At 44.6% G+C, this 24672-nt stretch overlaps 1 protein-coding gene across 1 annotated transcript in view; it reads right to left on the bottom strand.

Annotated features, from left to right (window-relative positions):
* LOC130357501 (uncharacterized) overlaps positions 1 to 24672 on the bottom strand; it is a 137862-nt gene that overhangs the window by 64017 nt on the left and 49173 nt on the right. Inside the window, exons 5-7 of the mRNA XM_056560198.1 lie at positions 4350 to 4427; positions 3395 to 3496; positions 87 to 510 (exon numbers count right to left, since the gene is read on the bottom strand). Of these exons, the coding sequence (XP_056416173.1) occupies positions 87 to 510; positions 3395 to 3496; positions 4350 to 4427 (604 nt within the window). The remainder of the gene's footprint in view (positions 1 to 86; positions 511 to 3394; positions 3497 to 4349; positions 4428 to 24672) is intronic.

Genomic DNA, 24672 nt, shown 5'->3' with positions numbered 1-24672 from the left:
TTTAGTTATATGTTCTGTTAATGGATCATTTACTTTTATTACCATTATTCTCTATTGTTCTCTATGAAAAATGAAGCTACTGTTACCTTGATATCCTCCACAGATATACACCATGAACACTTTCTTCCTTGTTGCATACGGTAGATTTAGCTGCCCTCGAATTATCCTGTGCTCAGTATCAAGTAAACTGTTAAACACATCATCTTCAGGGTTATCTTCATATCTAGTTTGGAGATCTCCAGATGACTTTTCTTTTACACTAAACCATAAGTCACTGCCATGTTCACTTAAGAAAAGCTCTGCATCTGTACTTGAAGCATTTCCATTTAATTGACCTTTTTCCTGTAATGGCTCAGCGTTCGTATTTTCTGCTTCTGTATTATCCCAGGTTGACATAGTCCATAGTCCAGGCCGAGTTTCACTGTCAGATTCCTGGTCTTCACCTGGCAAAGTACATGGAGTGCTCAGTCCGTTAAGATGGTCATCCTCCCCAGCTGCTTTCTGCCGAGACTGCACAAAGTCCAAATATATAATATTATATAAATACTGTTTTCCATAAGTTATCGTTTTATTTATCTCCCGTTATTAGTGTAATTATGCCCATTTGTGGGTAAGGAATAGTAATATTTCATACAAATGACCATTTGATTCTAATCATTCAAATCTTGTGTGAAGATAGAATCTATTCTTTAGTATAAATGATTATACAGGTTGTGTCCTAGCAATGGCTAGGTGAAGGCATGTGTGTGGGGAATTTTTTTTTTGTCTCACTGTATCCTATTTTATCTGCGCCTTCACAGAGGAGATGTGACCTCCGCCCCCGCTGCGCAGTGCAGACGCCGATGACGTCACTCATCAGCACCTGCACTGTGGAGGAAGGAAGACGTGGGCCCCTGTTGCCGGAGGAGAAGATCTACTGTGTGGGGGGGGGGGGGGGGGGGGAACCTGCTGTCAACACCTACTGTGGGGAGACCCCACTGCCTACACCTACTGTGAGGGGGACCCCGCTGCCTAAACCTACTGTGGGGGACCCCGCTGCCTACACTTACTGTGGGGGGACCCCGCTGCCTACACCTACTGTGGGGGGACCCCGCTGCCTGCACCTACTGTGGGGGGGACCCCGCTGCCTACACTTACTGTGGGGGGACCCCGCTGCCTACACCTACTGTGGGGGGACCCGCTGCCTGCACATACTGTGGGGGGACCCCGCTGCCTACACTTACTGTGGGTGACCCCGCTGCCTACACCTACTGTGGGGGGACCCCGCTGCCTGCACCTACTGTGGGGGGATCCCGCTGCCTACACCTACTATGGGGGGGGGACCCCGCTGCCTACACCTACTGTGGTGGGACCCTACTGCCTACACCTACTGTGGGGGGACCCTGCTGTCCACACCTACTGTGGGGGGACCCCACTGCCTACACCTACTGGGGGGGACCCCCTTGCTTACACCTACTGTGGGGGACCCCACTGCCTACACCTACTGTGGGGGGACCCCGCTGCCTACTTCTATTTTGGGGGAACCTTGCTGCCTACACCCACTGTGGGGGGGACCACACTGCCTACACCCACTGTGGGGAAACTCTGCTGCCCACACCTACTGTGAGGGAACTCTGCTGCCTACACCTAATGTGAGGGACTATCTACTATGTTACCATGTTCCTACCTAGCTAATATGGGGACAAACTACCAAACTAATAGGAGGGCTACCTATTACCTACATAGTGGGTTTTCATACTGGGGAAGCTATCTGGGGGATTTACCAACAGGGGGCATAACTACCAACCTGGGGGACATTAACTACCTGGGGGCATGATCTACTAGGGCCACTACCTCCTGGGGACATTACCTACCTATAACTTCAACACTTTATTTTCTGTCCGTAAACACAAAATACTCTTCTAGTGCTCCTCCTGAGACTAGACTCTGGATTCACCACTGGGTGGAGGGAGGTACTGACTACTTACTTGACTAGCTACCTGGTACATAACTTTATACCTGGATGCCTTACTACTTACCTACATACCTGGCTATCTAACTACTTACATACCTGGCTGCCTAACTACCTACTTATGTATTTTGCTACCTACCTACATACCTGGCTACCTAACTATCTACATACCTGGCCTTCATACATGCATCTAGGGTGCAACAGGTTGGGACTGGAAGGAGCACGTCAAGCAGCTTTCTACTCACCAGGACATGGAAACTTTCATTGAAAGGCTGGGGTTTTGTTGCAGGCAAGAGTTGAGTTCTATCAAAATTTCTGTGCAGGAGCTACAAACTAAAGTGGAGGATTTATCAACTAAACAAGGGACACTGACTTCTCTAGTGGACAATCTTTAGGAGAGATGTGACATACAGTATCAACAAATTCAGTACCTGTATCAACTCCATGATGTCTATAGAGATCGCAGAAGGCACAATAACATTCACATGAGGGGCCTGCCTGAAGCTACTTAAACTCCAGATATCGGGGGAAGATTTTTATAGGGTGGTGTAACGATTTCGTTACATCGGTGGGGGTATGGGAGCTCACCGCGTGTGCTGCCTACATCGAGCCACACTGGAACTGAAAGTCACTGCATCTTAGGTTTTGTTATGTGCCCTCTGCCATCCTTTGTTGATGGTGCATTGGGGATTCTTACAACTGTCTCTTGCACAAATTGCCCCAGTGCATAAACGGACTGTAAGCATACAGGATAACTATAGCTATAACAATATATATTTTTTTAGCAGTGGCAGGGCAGTATGTGTGTGACACCTTCCCTTTTATTCGGCGCTTAATTTCATGGCAAATTGCTGTGGAAATAAGGACCGATTATGCATAATTTCTGATCCATTTCCTCGCTAATTTTGTAGTGTGAACACCTTTATTGTATGTAACCTCTCCCAATACATCCTTTTCCTCCCTTCTTAGAGAATTTGATTGGTGCACAATTTTATTTTGCTCACCATACTGTGTCTTGTTTATATTTTTTGGTTTTGATTTGTTTGGAGATAAACTATTCATGTTTCAATTGTTTTCTTAGTGACAGTCTTTGGGTATACGGTACCTTTTCTGTATAATTTGAAAATCTAATAAAGATTATACATAAATGATTGTACAGAGTACGGTCCATGTGAGCCAGATATTTAAGAAAGGGTCCGGAAAGAAAAGCTAGCTTTACATCAGTTCCAGCATATAGAGGGAGATTTATCGAAACTTGTGCAGAGGAAAAGTTGCCCATAGCAACCAATCAAATCCTTTCTTATATTTTTGACAAGGCCTCTGCAAAATGAAAGAAGCAATCTGATTGGTTGCTATGGGCAACTTTTTCTCTGCACAGGTTTTGATAAATCTCCCCCATAGAAAAGACTTTATAGCAGCTAGTCATGGAAAACATGAAATTACCTTTAAGAGAAAAGACTCAGTGCTCTCCAGAATGTACTGGTTGTCCTCCCCTAAGCTTGTCTCATTATTGACTCTTTTGACTCGTCGATGATGCAGTTTATTCTAGAATGAAGAAGAAATAACATAAGTAAAGGAGATGGTGATCAGACATAAGCAGTGTCCAATTTAGTATGTTTTATAAATATCCGGAAACTAGATATGTAGCAGTCTGTGTCTCTAAAAAAAAAAAAAGGTACTCCTGGAACTCCTCTAAATTTTATGCCCCTTGAGGTTTTAGTCTGGGATTTTTACATTTTTTTTTTTATATATGACTGATTCATATTTCCCGCTCAGAGCAGTGATTGGCCAGATGGTGTGGGACAATCACCCCTCTGATACATTAATTTTGCTCCCTACCATTTTTTCCATCCCTACTGTATCTTTTTTTTTTTTTTTAATGGTAACCTAGGAAATTTTATAAAAAAAGCTAACTCCATCCTTTTTTGGATCACTAAAGTAAAAAAAATTAATAAAAACCGCCCTCAAAAACACCAATGTTAAAACCCACATGGCTTTTTTTTTTTTGGGCTTTTTTTTTCACTCCCATAGACTTCTACGGGAGAAAAAGGCCAACATTTTCCGGAAAAAAAAGCCAAAGTCTCAACATGAGGTCATTTTACAAAAACTGTCAGGGAGCCCAAAATTGTAAAAACAAACAAACAAACTGAAAAACCCCAAGTGGATCTGGCCGCAGCGTTTTTTACAGACGCTGTGATAAACACTGTACGGCAGAATGGGCGTTTTTATTGGCGTTTTTGCTAAAAGTGGAAAACTAGCCTTACAAAGTAAAAACAAAAACATGCCAAAGGCCACAAAAAGGTATGTGAGAAGAAGAAAAAAAATCTAGTACACCCTAATACTAGTACACACTGTATATAAGAAACTGACCATGGATAATTGTCTGTATACTCATTACCTTTAAATGGGCTTTGATTTGCATGTTGGTCTCTCCACTTATTTTCTTATAAGGAACATTCCAGTGGCAATCTTCCAACTACATCAAAGATATCAATAAAATGTGCTTTATAATTAAACAGCATACACAACCACCATACAAAAATACAAGCTAAATATTGCTGTATGTAAATATTCCAAAAATATGCAGGTAAATAATCTTAATGTACTTAAAGCGTACCTATCAGATCCCACAAAAACAAATGTTACTCAGTATCTAATCCTGACCATGTACATCTAATTTAATTCCTCTATCACCGATATCTACTATAAAATACCTCTTTTCATTAGCTCACAGTGTTAGAAATCCTCTCAGGGGAAGGGGACGTGTCCCTCCCTTGTGGTGGTGGAAGGTGATTGGTGAGTCTGCTCATGCAGCCTTGTCCATGAGTTAACTCTTGATGCTGCTTCAGAACCTGTTAGGCTAGGTTCACACTGCGGAGTCTCCTGGCAGAAAATTTCCACCTGGAGATTCCGAGTGCGGCCAGCGCTGACTGAATCAGTCGGCGCTAGGACCGTGTGGACACTGCAGTCTCCAATAGACTGCAATGTTTTCCGTGAGCATTTCCGCCTGAAGAATGAGCAACGCCATTCTTCAGGTGGAAATTTCCAAGCGTATTTTCCGTTCACAAATTCCGCTTCACAAATTCCGAAGTGTGAATTTGTGAACAGAAACCCATTCACTACATTATACATTTTAGTAAACGGAATTTCTGCCTGCAATTTCAAAACGGAATTGCAGGCGGAAATTCCGTAGTGTGAACCTAGCCTTAGTGACCCAAAAGGAATGGGGACCACAAGTAGTGGGATTTTCAGTAGCCCTTTTCTTTATTAAATATTCAAAAAATGTTAAATAACCATATTACAAGAGGGCTTTAATTTTCATCAGTAACAACATATAAAAAGTTTTTGGATCGCATTTAAAGCATACCAAAAATCTAATCAGACAGCCTATTCAAAAAACTAGATCCTTCACAGTGTAGAATTCTATTTATCCTTTATTTTATTTATTCTTTCTTCCTCAAAGCAACCAGTTTCATTTCTAAATATATCCACTTAGTATCTAGGCAGATAGATAGAGGGTAAGCTTAATTGTCTTAGTCCCTTCCCAGAAAATTCCCCCACCCCCACTATAAAATTGCATGGAACAATACCTTCTCTACTAGGCTAGGTTTACACACTTTTTCCCGTAATTTTTTGGAAAACTGCCACTGCAGTTTTTTAGCGAACATCAGAAGTGGATCCAGCAGGAAGGAAAAGTATAAGTCCTTCCTTTATATTTCCTATTCCTTTTAAATACACTTCTGGGTTTGGCTCAAAAACTTTAGTGTCAGTTTTCCAAAAATGCCAAAACTTAGCCTTAAAATTCATGTGCATATGATGGTAACTTAATTCATTAATGAACCACATATAGACATTAACCCCTTCATGACCCAGCCCATTTTCACCTTCATGACCTGGGCATTTTTTGAAAATCTGACCACTGTCACTTTAAACATTAATAACTTTGGAATGCTTTTACTTATCATTCTGATTCCGAGATTGTTTTTTCGTGACATATTCTACTTTATGTTATCGGTAAAATTTCACTGATATTTGTATCCTTTCTTGGTAAAAAATCTAAAAATGTCATGAAAATTTTGAAAATTTTGCATTTTTCTAACTTTGAAAGTCTCTGCTTGAAAGGAAAATGGATATTCCAAATAAATTACATATTGATTCACATATACAATATGTCTACTTTGTGTTTGCATTAAAAAATTGACAAGTTTTTACTTTTGGAAGACACCAGAGGGCTTCAAAGTTCCGCAGAAATTTTCCAATTTTTCACAAAATTTTGAAACTCGCTTTTTTTCAGGGACCAGTTCAGGTTTGAAGTGGATTTGAAGGGTCTTCATATTAGAAATACCCCATAAATGACCCCATTATAAAAACTGCACCCCTGAAAGTATTCAAAATGACATTCAGTAAGTGTTTTAACCCTTTATGGGTTTCACAGGAATAGCAGCAAAGTGAAGGAGAAAATTCTAAATCTTCATTTTTTACACTCGCATTTTCTTGTAGACCCAATTTTTGAATTTTTACAAGGGGTAAAAGGAGAGAAATCACCCTAAAATTTGTAACCCAATTTCTCTCGAGTAAGGAAATACCTCATATGCGTATGTAAAGTGTTCGGCGGGCGCAGTAGAGGGCTCAGAAGGGAAGGAGCAACAATGGGATTTTGGAGAGTGAGTTTTTCTGAAAGGGTTTTTGGGGGGCATGTCCCATTTAGGAAGCCCCTATGGTGCCAGAACAGTGGACCCCCCCCCCCCACATGTGACCCCATTTTGGAAACTATACCCCTCATGGAATTTAATAAGGGGTGCAGTGAGCATTTACACCCCACTGGCGTTTGACAGATATTTGAAACAGTGGACTGTGCAAATCAAAAATTTAATTTTTCATTTTCACAGACCACTGTTCCAAAAATCTGTCATACACCAGTGGGGTGTAAATGCTCACTGCACCCCTTATTACATTCCGTGAGGGGTGTAGTTTCCAAAATGGGGTCACATGTGGATATTTATTGTTTTGCGTTTGTCAGAACTGCTGTAACAATCAGCCACCCCTGTGCAAATCGCCTCAAATGTACATGGCGCACTCTCCCTTCTGGGCCTTGTTGTGCGCCCCCAGAGCACTTTGCGTCCACATATGGGGTATCTCCGTACTCAGGAGAAATTGTGTTACAAATTTAGAGGGTCTTTTTTCCCTTTTACCTCTTGTGAAAATGAAAAGTATAGGGCAACACCAGCATGTCAGTGTAAAAAATTTATTTTTTTACACTAACATGCTGGTGTAGACCCCAACTTCACCTTTTCATAAGGGGTTAAAGAAGAAAAAGCCCCCCAAAATTTGTAAGGCAATTTCTCCCGAGTACAGCGATACCCCATATGTGTCCCAAAACTGTTGCTCTGAAATATGACAGGGCTCCAAAGTGAGAGAGCGCCATGTGCATTTGAGGCCTGAATTAGGGATTTGCATAGGGGTGGACATAGGGGTATTCTACGCCAGTGATTCCCAAACAGGGTGCCTCCAGCTGTTGCAAAACTCCCAGCATGCCTGGACAGTCAATGGCTGTCCGGCAATACTGGGAGTTATTATTTTGCAACAGCTGGAGGCTCCGTTTTGGAAACAGTAGCGTACCAGACGTTTTTCATTTTTTGGGGGGAGGGGGGCTGTGTAGGGGTATGTGTATATGTAGTGTTTTTTACTTTTTATTTTAGGTTAGTGTCAGTGTAGTGTAGTGTTTTTAGGGTACAGTCGCATGGGCAGAGGTTCACAGCAAGTTTGCCGCTGGAAGTTTGAGCTGCAGCGCAAAATTTGCGCCATCTCAAACTTGCAGCACTCACTGTAAACCTCCGCCCATGTGAGTGTACCCTGTACATTCACATTGGGGGGAGGGGGCAAACATCCAGCTGTTGCAAACTCCGAGCATGCCCTTTGGCTGTCCGTGCATGCTGGGAGTTGTAGTTTTGCAACAGCTGGAGGAACACTGGTTTGGAAACACTAAGTTAAGTAATAAACTTTCAAGTGTTTTGCAACCAAACTTAGTGTTTCCAAACCAGTGTGCCTCCAGCTGTTGCAAAACTACAACTCCCAGAATGCATAGTCTGTCAGTGCATGCTGGGAGTTATAGTTTTGCAACAATTGCAACAGCTGGAGGCACTGAGGTAGGAAACAGACAATGTTTCCCAACTAGTGTGCCTCCAGTTGTTGCAAAACTACAACTCCCAGCATGCCCAGACTGCCAAGGCATGCTGGAAGTTGTAGTTCGGCAATATCTGAAGGATCAGATGTTGCCGAACTACAACTTCCAGCATGCTTGGGCATGCTGGGAGTTGTAGTTTTGCAACATCTGGAGGTCCACAGTTTGGAGACCACTGTATAATGGTCTCCAATCTGTGCTCTTCCAGATGTTAGAGAACTACAACTCCCAGCATGCCTGGACAGACTGAGCATGCTGAGATTTGTAGTTTTGCAACATCTGGAAGAGCACAGATTGGAGACCATTATACAGTGGTCTCCAAACTGTGGACCTCCAGATGTTGCAAAACTACAACTCCCAGCATGCCCAGAAAGCCAAAGGCTGTCTGGGCATGCTGGGAGTTGCAGTTTTGAAACTCTCAGAGGCAGCAGTGAGATCGCTTTACGGCGATCTCACTGCTGCCAATGAAGATGCCGCACTGCTGCCGGAAACTCACCTCCGGGACGCAGCGCAGCCGGGACCGCACGGAGGACGCCGGGACCGCTCGGGACACCGCTCCGACGGGTAAGTGACGCCGGGGGACGGGTCAGGGACACTTAGCAGAGCGGTGTGTGTCCCGATCCCCGTGATCGGGACTTACACACCGCGCTGCTAAGTATTCTGATAGCGAAACGCTGCTATCAGCTAGTCAGATTTGACCAGCTGATAGCAGCGATCGCTGGGGGGGGTGGGGGACGAAACCCCCCGTGGTCGCACGGTAAGATGGCTGGCTATCAGTGATAGCCACCATCTTTCCGGGCGCTGCGGGGTGCCGCGAGTAGCGGCAGTAATGTCCATGACGTACCTGTATGTCATGGGTCGGGAACACCTTGCCACCCATGACGTACAGGTATGTCATAGGTCGGGAAGGGGTTAAAGGGGTATTCCGGTGGAAAACTTTTTTTTTTTTTTAAATAAACTGGTGCCAGAAAGTTAAACAGATTTGTAAATTACTTCTATTAAAATATCTTAATCCTTCCAGTACTTATTAGCTGCTGAATACTACAGAGGATATTCTTTTTGGAACACAGAGCTCTCTGCTGACATCTCTGTCAATTTTAAGAACTGTCCAGAGTAGGAGGAAATCCCCAAATAAAACATATGCTGCTCTGGACAGTTCCTAAAATGGATAGAGATGTCAGCAGAGAGCACTGTGCTCGTTATGTCAGCAGAGAGCACTGTGTTCCAAAAAGAAAAGTATTCAGCAGCTAATAAGTACTGTAAGGGTTAAGGTTATTTAATTTACAAATCTGTTTAACTTTCTGGCACCAGTTGATTTAATATAAAAAAAATAAAATAAAATAAAAGACCCCATTAATGGCTAAAATAGCTATGATGTATTTTTATTTTGTTCCCTTCATAATGTTATTTTTCATTATATATATTTTACAATATGGTTTAATTCAACAAGAGCCTTCCTAACAGATCTTTGTGCAGTCTTATCCTATTCTCATATCCCCTTCAAAATATCCCCTACTTCCTTCCTTCATACATTTGATAGGCCCACAAGAATTAGTTTGACTACGCATTTGAATATTTTAATGAAGATTGTTTGCAAAGTTTGTTCTTTTTTACTTTTATTTAATTTGTAAATGCTTTAGAGAAATATAAAAAAATTTGTAAACCTGAACACTCTTGGCTTAAAGGGGTACTCCGATGGAAAACTTTTTCTTTTTTTTTTAATCAACAGGTGCCAGAAAGTTAAACAGATTTTTAAATTACAGGACAAGCGAAGAGCACGTACGTGCACTCACCGCTAAGCAGAGACAGTCGGGTCTGGAAGTCCGGTGATGGGGAGCTGGGTCACGGCATAGGCGCTGGTGTATGGCGCTCCGAGCGCCATACACCAGCACCTATGCTGTGACCTGTAACCCCGTCACCGGACTTCCAGACCCGACTGTCTCTGCTTAGCGGTGAGTGCACGTACGTGCTCTTCGTTTGCCCTATATTTGATGCTTCATGCTTTTGTATGTGCACCCCGCAGGAGACACTGAGACGGGTCACCGAGGATTATTTTGCAAGTTATAGAAGTTGATATTGCTTCCTGTGTGCTCTTCCCATTTCCTTGCTTTACATTAGATGTGTAAATTACTTCTATTAAAAAATCTTAATCCTTCCAGTACTTATTAGCTGCTGAATACTACAGAGGAAAATTCTTTTCTTTTTGGAACACAGTGCTCTCTGCTGACATCAAGAGCACAGTGCTTTCTGCTGACATCTCTGTCCATTTTAGGAATTGTCCAGAACAGCATATGCTTGTTATGGGGATTTTCTCCTACTCTGGACAGATCTTAAAATGGACAGAAATGTCAGCAGAGTGCACTGTGCTCATGATGTCAGCGGAGAGCACTGTGTTCGTGATGTCAGCAGAGAGCTCTGTGTTGCTCTGTAGTATTCAGAAGCTAATAAATACTGGAAGGATTAAGATTTTTTAATAGAAGTAATTTACAAATCTCAAAAGAAGAGTGTAATGTCCGGCACTGCTGCTGATATTCCCACGTTACTGGACTATGGGACGTGTATAAAGGTTCCCCGAAGTATTGGTGGTGCTCTGACTGCTGATAGTGAATCACAAATCTTGAAGCAAAGAGGAATAGTAGAAAAAGTCGGCAGACTCACCATAAACTTCTTTTCCAGGGTAATTTGTTTATTACATACTCACATATAAAAAAGCTGATACAAAAGGTGGGAGAGAGGGATCACAGTGGGGGGCATTCACTGTCTGGCGACAGACTCTGTTTCGCTCGGTGCTCGAGCTTCTTCTGGCCTGGACAACTAGGGATAGTGGGCTGGTTCTTATACAGGTGGGTTCCCAGGTCTAATTTCTTAGTACCTCCCAACTGTAGTGACGTCTGGTGTGAAGGCGTTAGCTTAAAGACAAGCATCGATTACGCCTTCATTATACCTTCTGTCATAAGAAAACAGCTTATCATAAAAACAATCAAAAGAAAAAGAAGTGTAATTTAAAAGCATGGGGCATAATCCACTTTATCATTCAGGCCTAAAGGACCTGTTGCTGCGGTATGAATAATCCAATATGTTTCTCGCTGCAACAGGAGGCGATCTAGATCAATACCTGGTCTATATTTTACTCTCTCCACTCCGGAAAAAGTAAGTACTTCTGGTTTTCCCCCGTGGACCTCTACTACATGGGATATTAAACGTGGGGCTCCTTTAAGTGTGCGCAGTGAGTACATATGCTCACGTATTCTTGCGCATAACTGGCGTATAGTTTTTCCAATGTAGTAGAAGCCACACGGGCAGTATATAACATATACTACATGTTTGGTACGACATGTTATTAAATCTGTAACTGTGTGGGTTACTGAGCCCATACGCATAGTTTTCAATTGTGCATTGAATTTACAGAAATTACAAGACTTACAAGCATAATTCCCCTTTGGTATAGAACTCTCTAACCATGTTATCTCTTTCTTAGGAAGTGATTTTCGACTTTTTTGCAGAATATCACCTAAGGATTTATTTTTTCTATATGAAATAAGTGGCTTACGGCTGGCTACTTCTTTTATGTCGGGATCCCCCTCAATAATGTGCCAGTTCCTTCTGACCGCCTGTTCAATTATGTAATTTATAGGTGAATTCTGGAAAGTGAAAGAGAATCGTTTTTTAGTTGGTTCAGATTTTTTCCACTTTTTACCCACTAAAAGATTTTTTCTATTTAAACTATCTGCTCGCTCTCTTCCTTCTTTTATCAACTTACTAGGGTAGGAGCGTTCTAGCAGGCGTTTAGTTAAATCTTCTGCTTGTTCGTGATAAGACTCATCAGATTCATTGTTTCTCCGTAATCTTACGAACTGTCCGTATGGAACTCCCTTCTTCACTGAGCTAGGGTGAGAACTGTTGTAGTGAAGAAGGGTGTTCTTGGATACGGGTTTTCTGTATCCTTCACTTGTAAGTCTGTTGCCTGTTACTAATAATCTCAGGTCCAGAAATTCAAGTGAGGTACCGCCGTAGTGGGAGGTAAAAGACATATTAACTGTATTTGTTAAATTAAGGTGGGTGACAAAATCATTGAACTGGGATTCGGAACCTGACCATGCTATGAGGATATCATCTACATAACGCATGTACAATTTCACTTGTGAGATGTATGGGTTCTGAGATGAGAAAATAATTTGACTTTCTAGGACTGCTAGGAACAAATTTGCGTATGTACAGGACACCGGGGTACCCATCGGGGTCCCGATGTCCTGTCTATACCACTGGTCAGCAAATTTAAATGTACTGTTACTTAGCAAGAAAGTGAGTGCCTCCTCTACAAATAGAATAAATTCCGCAGACTTATTGGACCATTTAAGGAACTCTTTTACAGCTCCTATACCCGCTTCATGGGGAATTCTGGTATAGAGACTGACCACGTCAATGGAGCATAGGTTCCATCCTGGTTCCCAATTCAGTGTTTGGATTGTGTTTAGTAAATGTAAAGTATCTTTGATGTAGGCTGGTATGGAGGGTAGTAGGGGGGATAATAGCCATTCTAAATAGTGAGACAGATATTCGGTAGTAGACCCCACTCCCGAGACGATGGGGCGTCCCGGGGGTGGGGTCTGTGCTTTATGTACTTTGGGAAGGTGGTACCATGTTGCAGGTTTGGGTGTTTCTGGTATAAGGCGTTCCGCGTTCTTTTTTGACAGCATTCCTTGTTCTACGAACTTGTGTAGGAGTGTAGTTAGGCCTTTAAGAATTTTAGGAGTCGGATCAGTTTTGAGGGGAGTGTATGTTGACCTATCACTTAATTGCCTTTCGGCTTCTTGTGTGTATATGGTCTTGTACATAAGTACAACACTTCCTCCTTTATCTGCTCTAATTATCACAAGGTCATCTCTCTTTTTAAGCTCATGGAGTGCTGTCTGTTCTGCTTTTGTTAAATTAACTGGTACTTCCCTGTATAGTATGGACCGAACATCTTGTAAAACTGAATTTTGAAACAAGTCTAGCTGCCCTCCGGGTGGTATCGGAGGGTTGAATCTAGACTTCCTTCCTTTAGTAAATGGTGTCTGATCATATTCCTCCCTTTCTGTGAAATTAGGTTCACCAAAATCTCTAGCCAGCATTTCTATACATTCCTGTTCTAGTAGGGTACATTCTTTTGGGAAGAAACCCAGATTATCTATCATTGCTGGTGAGTCTGCTTCACATTTAGTCTGCTCAGTGATATTTTTATTGTGAAAAAATTTAAATAGATTAATGTCCCGTAACGACTTAGCCAAGTCTATTTCGAATGTCACTGGGTCGAACCGCTCCGTCAGTCCATAATTCAGTCCTCTCGATAACAATGAGACTGTCGCTTCATTCAATGTCTCTGTAGTGAGGTTGATAACATTAGACGGAGGGTGCTCCCGATCGATTCTTGTATGATCCTGTCTCATAGCTCTGTTTTTCTTTTCCTTGGCTCTTTCAGATCTTTTCTTCCGTCCTCGCCGTGTATGTCTTTTCCTAAAGGGTGGACTTTTTCAGTTGAATCTTGTTTGTTGCCTTTGATATTAGTTTCCTTGTTCACATTGGGTGCGGTATCTACGCGGTTTCTTGGTTTAGACTGTGATGGACGCCGTGCTTGCCGAAAATTCTTATTGGATGGTATAGTGGATTTATAATGCCACAAGAACTCCTTGTCTTGGTCATAATCAGTTTTATCCCTTAAGAATTTTTCACGTTTCTTTCTTTTCACTTCTTCTTGTAAGGAAATAGCTCTATTTTGCAGCTTAGGGAAAAATGCATGTATTTGTTCATCTGAGGCTCTTTTACGGTACTCAGATTTAATTCTTGTAAGGTCTTCATTGATCTTATCATGCTCTATTCTGTATCTAGTAAGCACGATTTGTAGCAATTTAATAGAATGTTCATGGTGTGCCTGCTTCCATAGATTTACGAATGTAAGGTCATCTTGGAATTGTACAGGTGATTTGTAAGCTCGTAATCCACGTGGAGAGCGCTCACTATGCAGATAGGACTGGAGTGAGTTTATAGTCCAGAAAGTATTAATTTCTTTCTCAGATAGGCTCAGAATGCGTTGCTCTAATGATTTTATGTCAATGAGCTCGATATCTTCTTTAAGATTGCATTCCATAAAATACCCCCCGGATCCTCTCTCCCTGTGAGTGATATATCCTCCATCATTTTCAACATCCCTTCCGTGTCCGTGTCCATGTTTTGTGGCGTGGTATCAGTCATGTTAGCGTGCTCTAGAACAATGCAAAGTTCACAAAGGTATAATGTTCAAAAGAAGAGTGTAATGTCCGGCACTGCTGCTGATATTCCCACGTTACTGGACTATGGGACGTGTAGGAGTGTTCCCCGAAGTATTGGTGGTGCTCTGACTGCTGATAGTGAATCACAAATCTTGAAGCAAAGAGGAATAGTAGAAAAAGTCGGCAGACTCACCATAAACTTCTTTTCCAGGGCAATTTCTTTATTGCATACTCACATATAAAAAAGCTGATACAAAAGGTGGGAGAGAGGGATCACAGTGGGGGGCATTCACTGTCTGGCGACAGACTATGTTTCGCTCGGTGCTCGAGCTTCTTCTGGCCTGGACAACTAGGGATAGTGGGCTGGTTCTTATACAGGTGGGTTTCCAGGTCTAATTTCTTAGTACCTCCCAACTGTAGTGACGTCTGGTGTGAAGGCATTAGCTTAAAGACAAGCATCGATTACGCCTTCATTATACCTTCTGTCATAAGAAAACAGCTTATCATAAAAACAATCAAAAGAAAAAGAAGTGTAATTTAAAAGCATGGGGCATAATCCACTTTATCATTCAGGCCTAAAGGACCTGTTGCTGCGGTATGAATAATCCAATATGTTTCTCGCTGCAACAGGAGGCGATCTAGATCAATACCTGGTCTATATTTAACTCTCTCCACTCCGGAAAAAGTAAGTACTTCTGGTTTTCCCCCGTGGACCTCTACTACATGGGATATTAAACGTGGGGCTCCTTTAAGTGTGCACAGTGAGTACATATGCTCACGTATTCTTGCGCATAACTGGCGTATAGTTTTTCCAATGTAGTAGAAGCCACACGGGCAGTATATAACATATACTACATGTTTGGTACGACATGTTATTAAATCTGTAACTGTGTGGGTTACTGAGCCCATACGCATAGTTTTCAATTGTGCATTGAATTTACAGAAATTACAAGACTTACAAGCATAATTCCCCTTTGGTATAGAACTCTCTAACCATGTTATCTCTTTCTTAGGAAGTGATTTTCGACTTTTTTGCAGAATATCACCTAAGGATTTATTTTTTCTATATGAAATAAGTGGCTTATGGCTGGCTACTTCTTTTATGTCGGGATCCCCCTCAATAATGTGCCAGTTCCTTCTGACCGCCTGTTCAATTATGTAATTTATAGGTGAATTCTGGAAAGTGAAAGAGAATCGTTTTTTAGTTGGTTCAGATTTTTTCCACTTTTTACCCACTAAAAGATTTTTTCTATTTAAACTATCTGCTCGCTCTCTTCCTTCTTTTATCAACTTACTAGGGTAGGAGCGTTCTAGCAGGCTACCCTTGCAGGCACATTATTGAGGGGGATCCCGACATAAAAGAAGTAGCCAGCCGTAAGCCACTTATTTCATATAGAAAAAATAAATCCTTAGGTGAAATTCTGCAAAAAAGTCGAAAATCACTTCCTAAGAAAGAGATAACATGGTTAGAGAGTTCTATACCAAAGGGGAATTATGCTTGTAAGTCTTGTAATTTCTGTAAATTCAATGCACAATTGAAAACTATGCGTATGGGCTCAGTAACCCACACAGTTACAGATTTAATAACATGTCGTACCAAACATGTAGTATATGTTATATACTGCCCGTGTGGCTTCTACTACATTGGAAAAACTATACGCTAGTTATGCGCAAGAATACGTGAGCATATGTACTCACTGCGCACACTTAAAGGAGCCCCACGTTTAATATCCCATGTAGTAGAGGTCCACGGGGGAAAACCAGAATATAAATTACATAATTGAACAGGCGGTCAGAAGGAACTGGCACATTATTGAGGGGGATCCCGACATAAAAGAAGTAGCCAGCCGTAAGCCACTTATTTCATATAGAAAAAATAAATCCTTAGGTGATATTCTGCAAAAAAGTCGAAAATCACTTCCTAAGAAAGAGATAACATGGTTAGAGAGTTCTATACCAAAGGGGAATTATGCTTGTAAGTCTTGTAATTTCTGTAAATTCAATGCACAATTGAAAACTATGAGTATGGGCTCAGTAACCCACACAGTTACAGATTTAATAACATGTCGTACCAAACATGTAGTATATGTTATATACTGCCCGTGTGGCTTCTACTACATTGGAAAAACTATACGCCAGTTATGCGCAAGAATACGTGAGCATATGTACTCACTGCGCACACTTAAAGGAGCCCCACGTTTAATATCCCATGTAGTAGAGGTCCACGGGGGAAAACCAGAAGTACTTACTTTTTCCGGAGTGGAGAGAGTTAAATATAGACCAGGTATTGATCTAGATCGCCTCCTGTTGCAGCGAGAAACATATTGGATTATTCATACCGCAGCAACAGGTCCTTTAGGCCTGAATGATAAAGTGGATTATGCCCCATGCTTTTAAATTACACTTCTTTTTCTTTTGATTGTTTTTATGATAAGCTGTTTTCTTATGACAGAAGGTATAATGAAGGCGTAATCGATGCTTGTCTTTAAGCTAACGCCTTCACACCAGACGTCACTACAGTTGGGAGGTACTAAGAAATTAGACCTGGGAACCCACCTGTATAAGAACCAGCCCACTATACCTAGTTGTCCAGGCCAGAAGAAGCTCGAGCACCGAGCGAAACAGAGTCTGTCGCCAGACAGTGAATGCCCCCCACTGTGATCCCTCTCTCCCACCTTTTGTATCAGCTTTTTTATATGTGAGTATGTAATAAACAAATTACCCTGGAAAAGAAGTTTATGGTGAGTCTGCCGACTTTTTCTACTATTCCTCTTTGCTTCATAATTTACAAATCTGTTTAACTTTCTGGCACCAGTCGATAAAAAAAAAAAAGTTTTCCACAGGAGTAACCCTTTAAAGTAAGTTGATGGCTGAGCAACCATTGAATGAATGATTGAATGATTGTCTTGTGAACAATAGTGATGTCGCGAACATAAAATTTTCGGTTCGCGGACCGCGAACGTCCGCAAAAGTTCCCGAACCGGGCGAACCGCCATTGACTTCAATGGGCAGGCGAATTTTAAAACCCACAGGGACTCTTTCTGGCCACAATAGTGATTTAAAAGTTGTTTCAAGGGGACTAACACCTGGACTGTGGCGTGCCGGAGTGGGATCCATGGCAAAACTCCCATTGAAAATTACATAGTTGATGCAGAGTCTGGTTTTAATCCATAAAGGGCATAAATCACCTATTATTCCTAAATGGTTTGGAATAACGTGCTTTAGCCCCCTTTAGGCAGCAGATAGAGCCCCCCTTTAGGCATCACATAGTTAGATTCACCCCTTTAGACAGCACATAGATTCCCCCATATTAGGCAGCACATAGTTAGAGCCTCCCTTTAGGCAGCACATAGTTAGATCCCCCCTTTAGGCAGCACATAGATTCCCCCATGTTAGGCAGCACATAGTTAGAGTTCCGCTTTAGGCAGCACATAAGATTCCCCCATATTAGGCAGCACATAGTTAGAGCCCCCCTTGAGGCAGCACATAGTGGGATTTGAACAAGGCCCCAGCGCTGCAAGGCAGCAGTGCTAACCTCTGAGCCACCATGCTACCCTTAGCATACATCTAATATCCACGGTTGCAAAAATGGACAGAGATGTCAGCAGAGAGTACCTGAAAAATTAGGCATGTACACATGCCTGAAAAATGTGGTATTGTTGCAGCCGCTTCTGTAGCAGCGGCCATAAAAATTGCAGCACCATTGTTACGCCGAGCGCTCCGGGTCCCCGCTCCTCCCCGGAGCGCTCGCAGCGTTCTCTCATTCGCAGCGCCCCGGTCAGACCTGCTGACCGGGTGCGCTGCGATATTACTCCCAGCCGGGATGCGATTCGCGATGCGGGACGCGCCCGCTCGCGATGCGCATCTCGGCTCCCGTACCTGACCCGTTCCCCGTCTGTGTTGTCCCGGCGCGCGCGGCCCTGCTCCTTAGGGCGCGCGCGCGCCGGGTCTCTGCCATTTAAAGGGCCGCTGCGCCACTGATTGGCGCAGCAGGCCTAATCAGTATTCTCACCTGTGCACTCCCTATTTATACCTCACTTCCCCTGCACTCCCTCGCCGGATCTTGTTGCCATTGTGCCAGTGAAAGCGTTTCCTTGTGTGTTCCTAGCCTGTGTTCCAGACCTCCTGCCGTTGCCCCTGACTACGATCCTTGCTGCCTGCCCTGACCTTCTGCTACGTCCGACCTTGCTCTTGTCTACTCCCTTGTACCGCGCCTATCTTCAGCAGTCAGAGAGGTTGAGCCGTTGCTGGTGGATACGACCTGGTTGCTACCGCCGCTGCAAGACCATCCCGCTTTGCGGCGGGCTCTGGTGAATACCAGTAGCAACTTAGAACCGGTCCACCAGCACGGTCCACGCCAATCCCTCTCTGGCACAGAGGATCCACCTCCAGCCAGCCGAATCGTGACAACCATAACAAGTGCAGCTGCAGAGGCCAGAAAAATTAGGCATGTACACATGGATGAAAAATTGGGTATTGTCACAGCCGCATCTGTAGCAGCAGCCAGAAAAATTGTAGCCCCATCACAAGTGCAGCAGCAGAGGCCAGAAAAAATAGGCATGTACACCTGGCAGTAAAATTTGGTATTGTCGCAGCTGTAGCAGCGGCCATAAAAATTGCAGTACCATAACAAGTGCAGCAGCAGAGGCCAGAAAAATTAGGCATATACATCTGGCTCGAAAATTTGGTATTGTCGCAGCCGCTGCTGTAGCTGGCAGAAAGTGCCCTAAAACATTGCGGCTTGAACCCTAGTTAGTGGCGGATAAGGCAGGCAAGTCAACCGGCATTCAGAGTTCAAATACAGCAGTGTGTGGACCATTTTTAGGCCAAGGCAGCTCATCTGATCAGGCCTTGTTCAGTCAAATGTATCGCCCAGTGTCAATCCCTTCGGGATCCATCCCCCATTCTTCTTAAGAAAGGTGAGGTAATCCAGACTTTTTTGACCAAGGCGACTCCTCTTCTCAGTGACAATACCTCCTGCTGCACCGAAGGTCCTTTCTGACAGGACACTTGAAGCTGGACAGGCCAGAAGTTCGAGCGCAAATTGGGATATCTCAGGCCACAGGTCAAGCCGGCACACCCAGTAGTCAAGGGGTTCATCGCTCCTCAGAGTGTCGATATCTGCGGTTAAGGCCATATAGTCTGCTACCTGTCGGTCAAGTCGTTCTCTGATGTTGGACCCCGAAGGGCTGTGGTGATGCATAGGACTTAAAAAGCTCCGCATGTCCTCAATCAACAGCATGTCTGTACAGCTTCCTGTCCTTGCCGGAGTGTTCGTGGGAGGAGGAGGAGGATTACTTTCACCTCTTCCTCTGTTAGATCCCTGTTGTGCTGTGACATGACCCTTATACGCTGTGTACAGCATACTTCTTAATTTATTTTGGATCTGCTGAATCCTTTCCGCCTTGCTGTAATGCGGTAACATGTCAGGCACTTTATGTTTATACCGGGGGTCTAGTAGCGTGGACACCCAGTATAGGTCATTTTCCTTCATCCTTTTTATACGAGAGTCCTTCAACAGGCACGACAGCATGAAAGACCCCATTTGCACAAGGACAGATGCCGAGCTAATCATGTGATGTCAGGGAAGGTATAATCTTCTTCCCCCCAGCCACGTACAACACCACGGGAACCAGATAGGTGACAAGGAGCACACTGAGATGCCTGCTATGGTTGGTCTTCCTCCTCCTCTTCAAAGCCACATTCCTCCTCTGACTCCTCTTCCTCACAATCCTCTTCCAGCGTTGCCGCAGGTCCAGCAAGCGATGCTGATAAGGCAGTTTCTGGTGGTGATGGTGTCCACAACTCTTCCTCTTCATTGCTCATCTACTGCCTGATCCAGCACTCTTCGCAGGGCATGCTCCAGGAAGAAAACAAACTGTATGATGTCGCTGATGGTGCCTTCGGTGCGACTGACCAGGTATGTCACCTCCTCAAAAGGACGCATGAGCCTACAGGCATTGCGCATGAGCCTCCAGTAACGTGGCGAAAAAAATTCCCAGCTTTGCAGATGATGTCCTAGCACCCCGGTCATACAAATATTCATTGACGGCTTTTTCTTGTTGGAGCAGGCGGTCAAACATTAGGAGTGTTGAATTCCAACGTGTCGGGCTGTCACAAATCAAGCGCCTCACTGGCATGTTGTTTGGCCGCTGGATATCTGACAAGTGCGCCATGGCCGTGTAGGAACGCCTGAAATGACCACACACCTTCCTGGACTGCTTCAGGACATCCTGTAAGCCTGGGTACTTGAGCACAAAGCGTTGTACAATCAGATTACACACATGTGCCATGCACATGTGTCAACTTGCCCAACCTCAATGCCGCCAACAAATTTGTTCTGTTGTCACAAACCACCTTGCCGATCTCCAGTTGGTGCGGAGTCAGCCACTGGTCCACCTGTGTGTTCAGGGCAGACAGGAGCGCTGTTGCGGTGTGACTCTCCGCTTTGAGGCAAGTCAACCCCAAGATGGCGTGACACTGCTGTATCCGGGATGTGGAATAGCACCTGGGGAGCTGGGGGGGGGGGGGTGCCGGTTATGTGGAGCAAGACGCAGCAGTGGAAGAGGACTCGGCCGAGGATGTTATGGAAGAGGATGGAGTAGGAGGAGTAGAGGAGGTGGCAGCAGGCCTGCCTGCAAGTAGTGGCGGTGTCACCAACTCCTCTGCAGAGCCACGCATTGCATGCTTGGCAGCCGTCACCAGGTTTACCCAATGAGCAGTGTAGGTGATATACCTGCCCTGACCATGCTTTGCAGACCAGGTATCAGTGGTCAGATGGACCCTTGCCCCTACACTGTGTGCAAGACATGCCATAATTTCCTTTTGCACAATGGAGTAAAGGTTGGGGATTGCCTTTTGTGCAAAAAATTTTTGTCTGGGTACCTTCCACTGCGGTGTCCCAATGGCTACAATTTTTTTAAAGGCCTCAGACTCCACTAGCTTGTATGGTAAAAGCTGGCAGGCTAACAGTTCCGACAAGCCAGCTGTCAGACGCCGGGTTAGGGGGTGACTTTGAGACATTGTCTTCTTGCGCTCAAACATCTCCTTGACTGACACCTGACTGTGGGCAGATGAGCAGGAACTGCTCAAGGTGAGAGACGGAGAGGGGGATGGTTGAGAGGGGGCAAGGAGGGCAGCATTGGTTGACCTGGCTGAAGATTTTGGACCAGGAGGAGGATGGCGGCTTTGACTTTGTGTGCTGCTTGTACTGACGTGTTGATCCCATAGGCGTTTGTGATGTGACATCATGTGCCTTCGCAAAGCAGTTGTGCCTAGGTGGGTGTTGGACTTCCCACGACTCAGTTTCTTCTGGCACAGGATGCAAATGGCCTCGCTGTTGTCAGAGGCAGACACACGAAAAAAATGCCAAACTGCTGAGCTCTGGGATGACGGCATTCTGGTGGTGGCAACAGCATGCGTTGATTGGCGTCCCGTCTGGCTGACCCCGGGTGCTGATGCATGCTGTCTGACTGTGCCTCTAGCTCCTTGCGACGACCTCCCCCTGCTTCCAACTCGTCTCCTCCTCCTCTCTGTCTCTCCATCTGAACTTTCCCCCTCTTCTCTTCTAGCGGGCACCCACGTGGCATCCACGGACACATCGTCATCATCAACACCTTCACCGCTATCTGACACCTCAAGAAAGGAAGCAGCAGCGGGTACAACATCATCATCACAACGTACGTCCATGTGTGTAATGCTGCCTGACTGAGACATATCCCTGTTAACTACATCCTCTGCCAATAATGGTTGTGCATCACTCATGTCTTCAAACTGATGTGTAAATAACTCCACTGACGGATCAAGTAAAGCTGCTGTGGTGCTAGTGTTGGTGGTGGCGGCAGGCGGGCAAGTGGTAGCATGAGAGGTGCCCGAAGCTAAGCTAGAGGAGGAGAAGGACGGTGCGTCAATGTTCCAAGCGGAAGCTTTAGTAGTAGATTGGGTGTCTTGTGATAGCCAGTCAACTAAGTCCTCAGAACTTTGGGGGTTCAGGGTACGTGGCCTCTGAACACTGGCCATTCTAGGGCCAAAGGGAATCCCAGCACCACGATGGCCCCTGCGGGGTGGCCTTCCTCTGCCTGTCATTTTTTTGGTGTCACACCTAATGTGATTTGCACTAGGGTGACACAATTTGCCCTGCAGGCAAGAAAAATGGCAACTGTGACGTGAACTAACAGTGACGACTGATTTTATTTAACAGCCAAAAAAGGTATTTTTATTTTATTTGCACAACTGTCACACCTAATGTGATTTGCACTAGGGTGACACAATTTGCCCTGCAGGCAGGAAAAATGGCAACTGTGACGTGAACTAACAGTGACGACTGATTTTATTTAACAGCCAAAAAAGGTTTTTTTTTTTTATTTGCACAACTGTCACACCTAATGTGATTTGCACTAGTGTGACAATGAGCAAAAAAAACTTGCTAGCGGAGTTCCCCTTTTATGCAGTGGTCTCCAACCAGGGTGCCTCCAGCTGTTGCAAGACTAACGGACTGATATCTTTCAGCCCTTTGAATACTGTGGTAGTTAGTTGCTTTAACCCCTTCCCGCAGAATGTCATATATAAACGCCGGGTTGTGCAGTGCGTTCGCGCATCCCGACGTTTATAAATGACATTCAGTTAACCCGGCGATGCGCAGCATCGCACGGGTTAACTGGCAGAACTCCCGCTGTTTCCAGCAGGGGACAACTTCTGCTTCACCCCCCAGGACCATCCATTGATGGTCCTGGTCAGCGATCACTGTGATTGGTCCCTGTGGACCAATCACAGTGATCTGGGGTGAAAGTTCAGATCCCCCGCACTGCCCGCCCCTGGAAGTCGGGCAGAAAGGGGGACGATGGCTGCAGGGGTTCGCGGGGACCTGCGTCATAGGAGGGGAACACATGGGGACCGCGGCCTTACCTGGCGGGACCGAGGAGCAGCGGCAGGACCGGCCACGTGGACGAGCAGCGACGGGACCGGCAGGTAAGTATATGGTCCTCAGAGGCAGCAGTTAAGATCTTCACTGCTGCTTCTAGGAGTCTGAAAACTACAACTCATGCTGGGAGTTGTAGTTTTGCAACATCTGGAGGGCCCCAGTTTGGAGACCATTGTATAATGGTCTCCAATCTGTGCTCTTCCAGCTGTTGCAAAACTACAACTCCCAGTATGCACTGACTGTCCAGGCATGCTGGGAGTTTTAGTTCAGCAACATCTGGCCCTTCAGATGTTGACGAACTACAACTCCCAGCATGCCCTTCAGCTGTCTGGGCATGCTGGGAGTTGTAGTTTTGCAACAACTGGAGACACACTGGTTGGGAAACATTGTCTGTTTCTAACTCAGTGTTTCCTAACCTGTGTGCCTCCAGCTGTTGCAAAACTATAACTCCCAGCATGCACTAACAGACCATGCATGCTGGGAGTTGTGGTTTTGCAACAGCTGGTGCACCCCCCCCCCCCCCCCCTGTGAATGTACAGGGTACATTCACATGGGCGAGGCTTTTACAGTGGGTTTCTCGCTGCAAGTTTGAGATGCAGCAAATTTTCCGCTGGGAAACTCGCTGTAATCCCCCGCCCATGTGACTGTACCCTACAAACACTACACTACACCAACACAAAATAAAATAAAAAGTTAAAAACACAGCCCCCCTCCCCCAATAAGAACGTCCGGTACACCACTGTTTCCAAAGCAGAGCCTCTAGCTGTTGAAAAACAACAACTCCCAGTATTGCCGGACAGCCGTTGACTGTCCACGCATGCTGGGAGTTTTGCAACAGCTGGAGGCACCCTGTTTGGGAATCACTGGTGTAGAATACCCCTATGTCCACCCATATGCAAATCCCTAATTTAGGCCTCAAATGCACATGGCGCTCTCACTTTGGAGCCCTGTCGTATTTCAAGGCAACAGTTTAGGGCCACATATGGGGTATCGCTGTACTCGGGAGAAATTGCATTACAAGGTTTGGGGGGCTTTTTCTTCTTTAACCCTTCATGAAAAGGAAATGTTGGGGTCTACACCAGAATGTTAGTGTAAAAAAATTTTATTTTTTACACTAACATGCTGATGTTGCCCTATACTTTACATTTTCACAAGAGGTAAAAGGGAAAAAAGCCCCCCAAAATTTGTAACGCAATTTCTCCCGACTACGGAGATACCCCATATGTGGGCGCAAAGTGCTCTGGGGGCGCACAACAAGGCCCAGAAGGGAGAGCACACCATGTACATTTGAGGTGATTTGCACAGGGGTGGCTGATTGTTACAGCGGTTTTGACAAACGCAAAAAAAACAAAACCCCACATGTGACCCCATT

Source organism: Hyla sarda, chromosome 1 (genome assembly GCF_029499605.1).
Source record: "Hyla sarda isolate aHylSar1 chromosome 1, aHylSar1.hap1, whole genome shotgun sequence".
Classification (NCBI taxonomy): Eukaryota; Metazoa; Chordata; class Amphibia; order Anura; family Hylidae; genus Hyla; species Hyla sarda.
The sequence above is the reverse complement of the archived record's forward strand: the minus strand, read 5'-3'. Positions and strand labels throughout refer to the sequence as shown.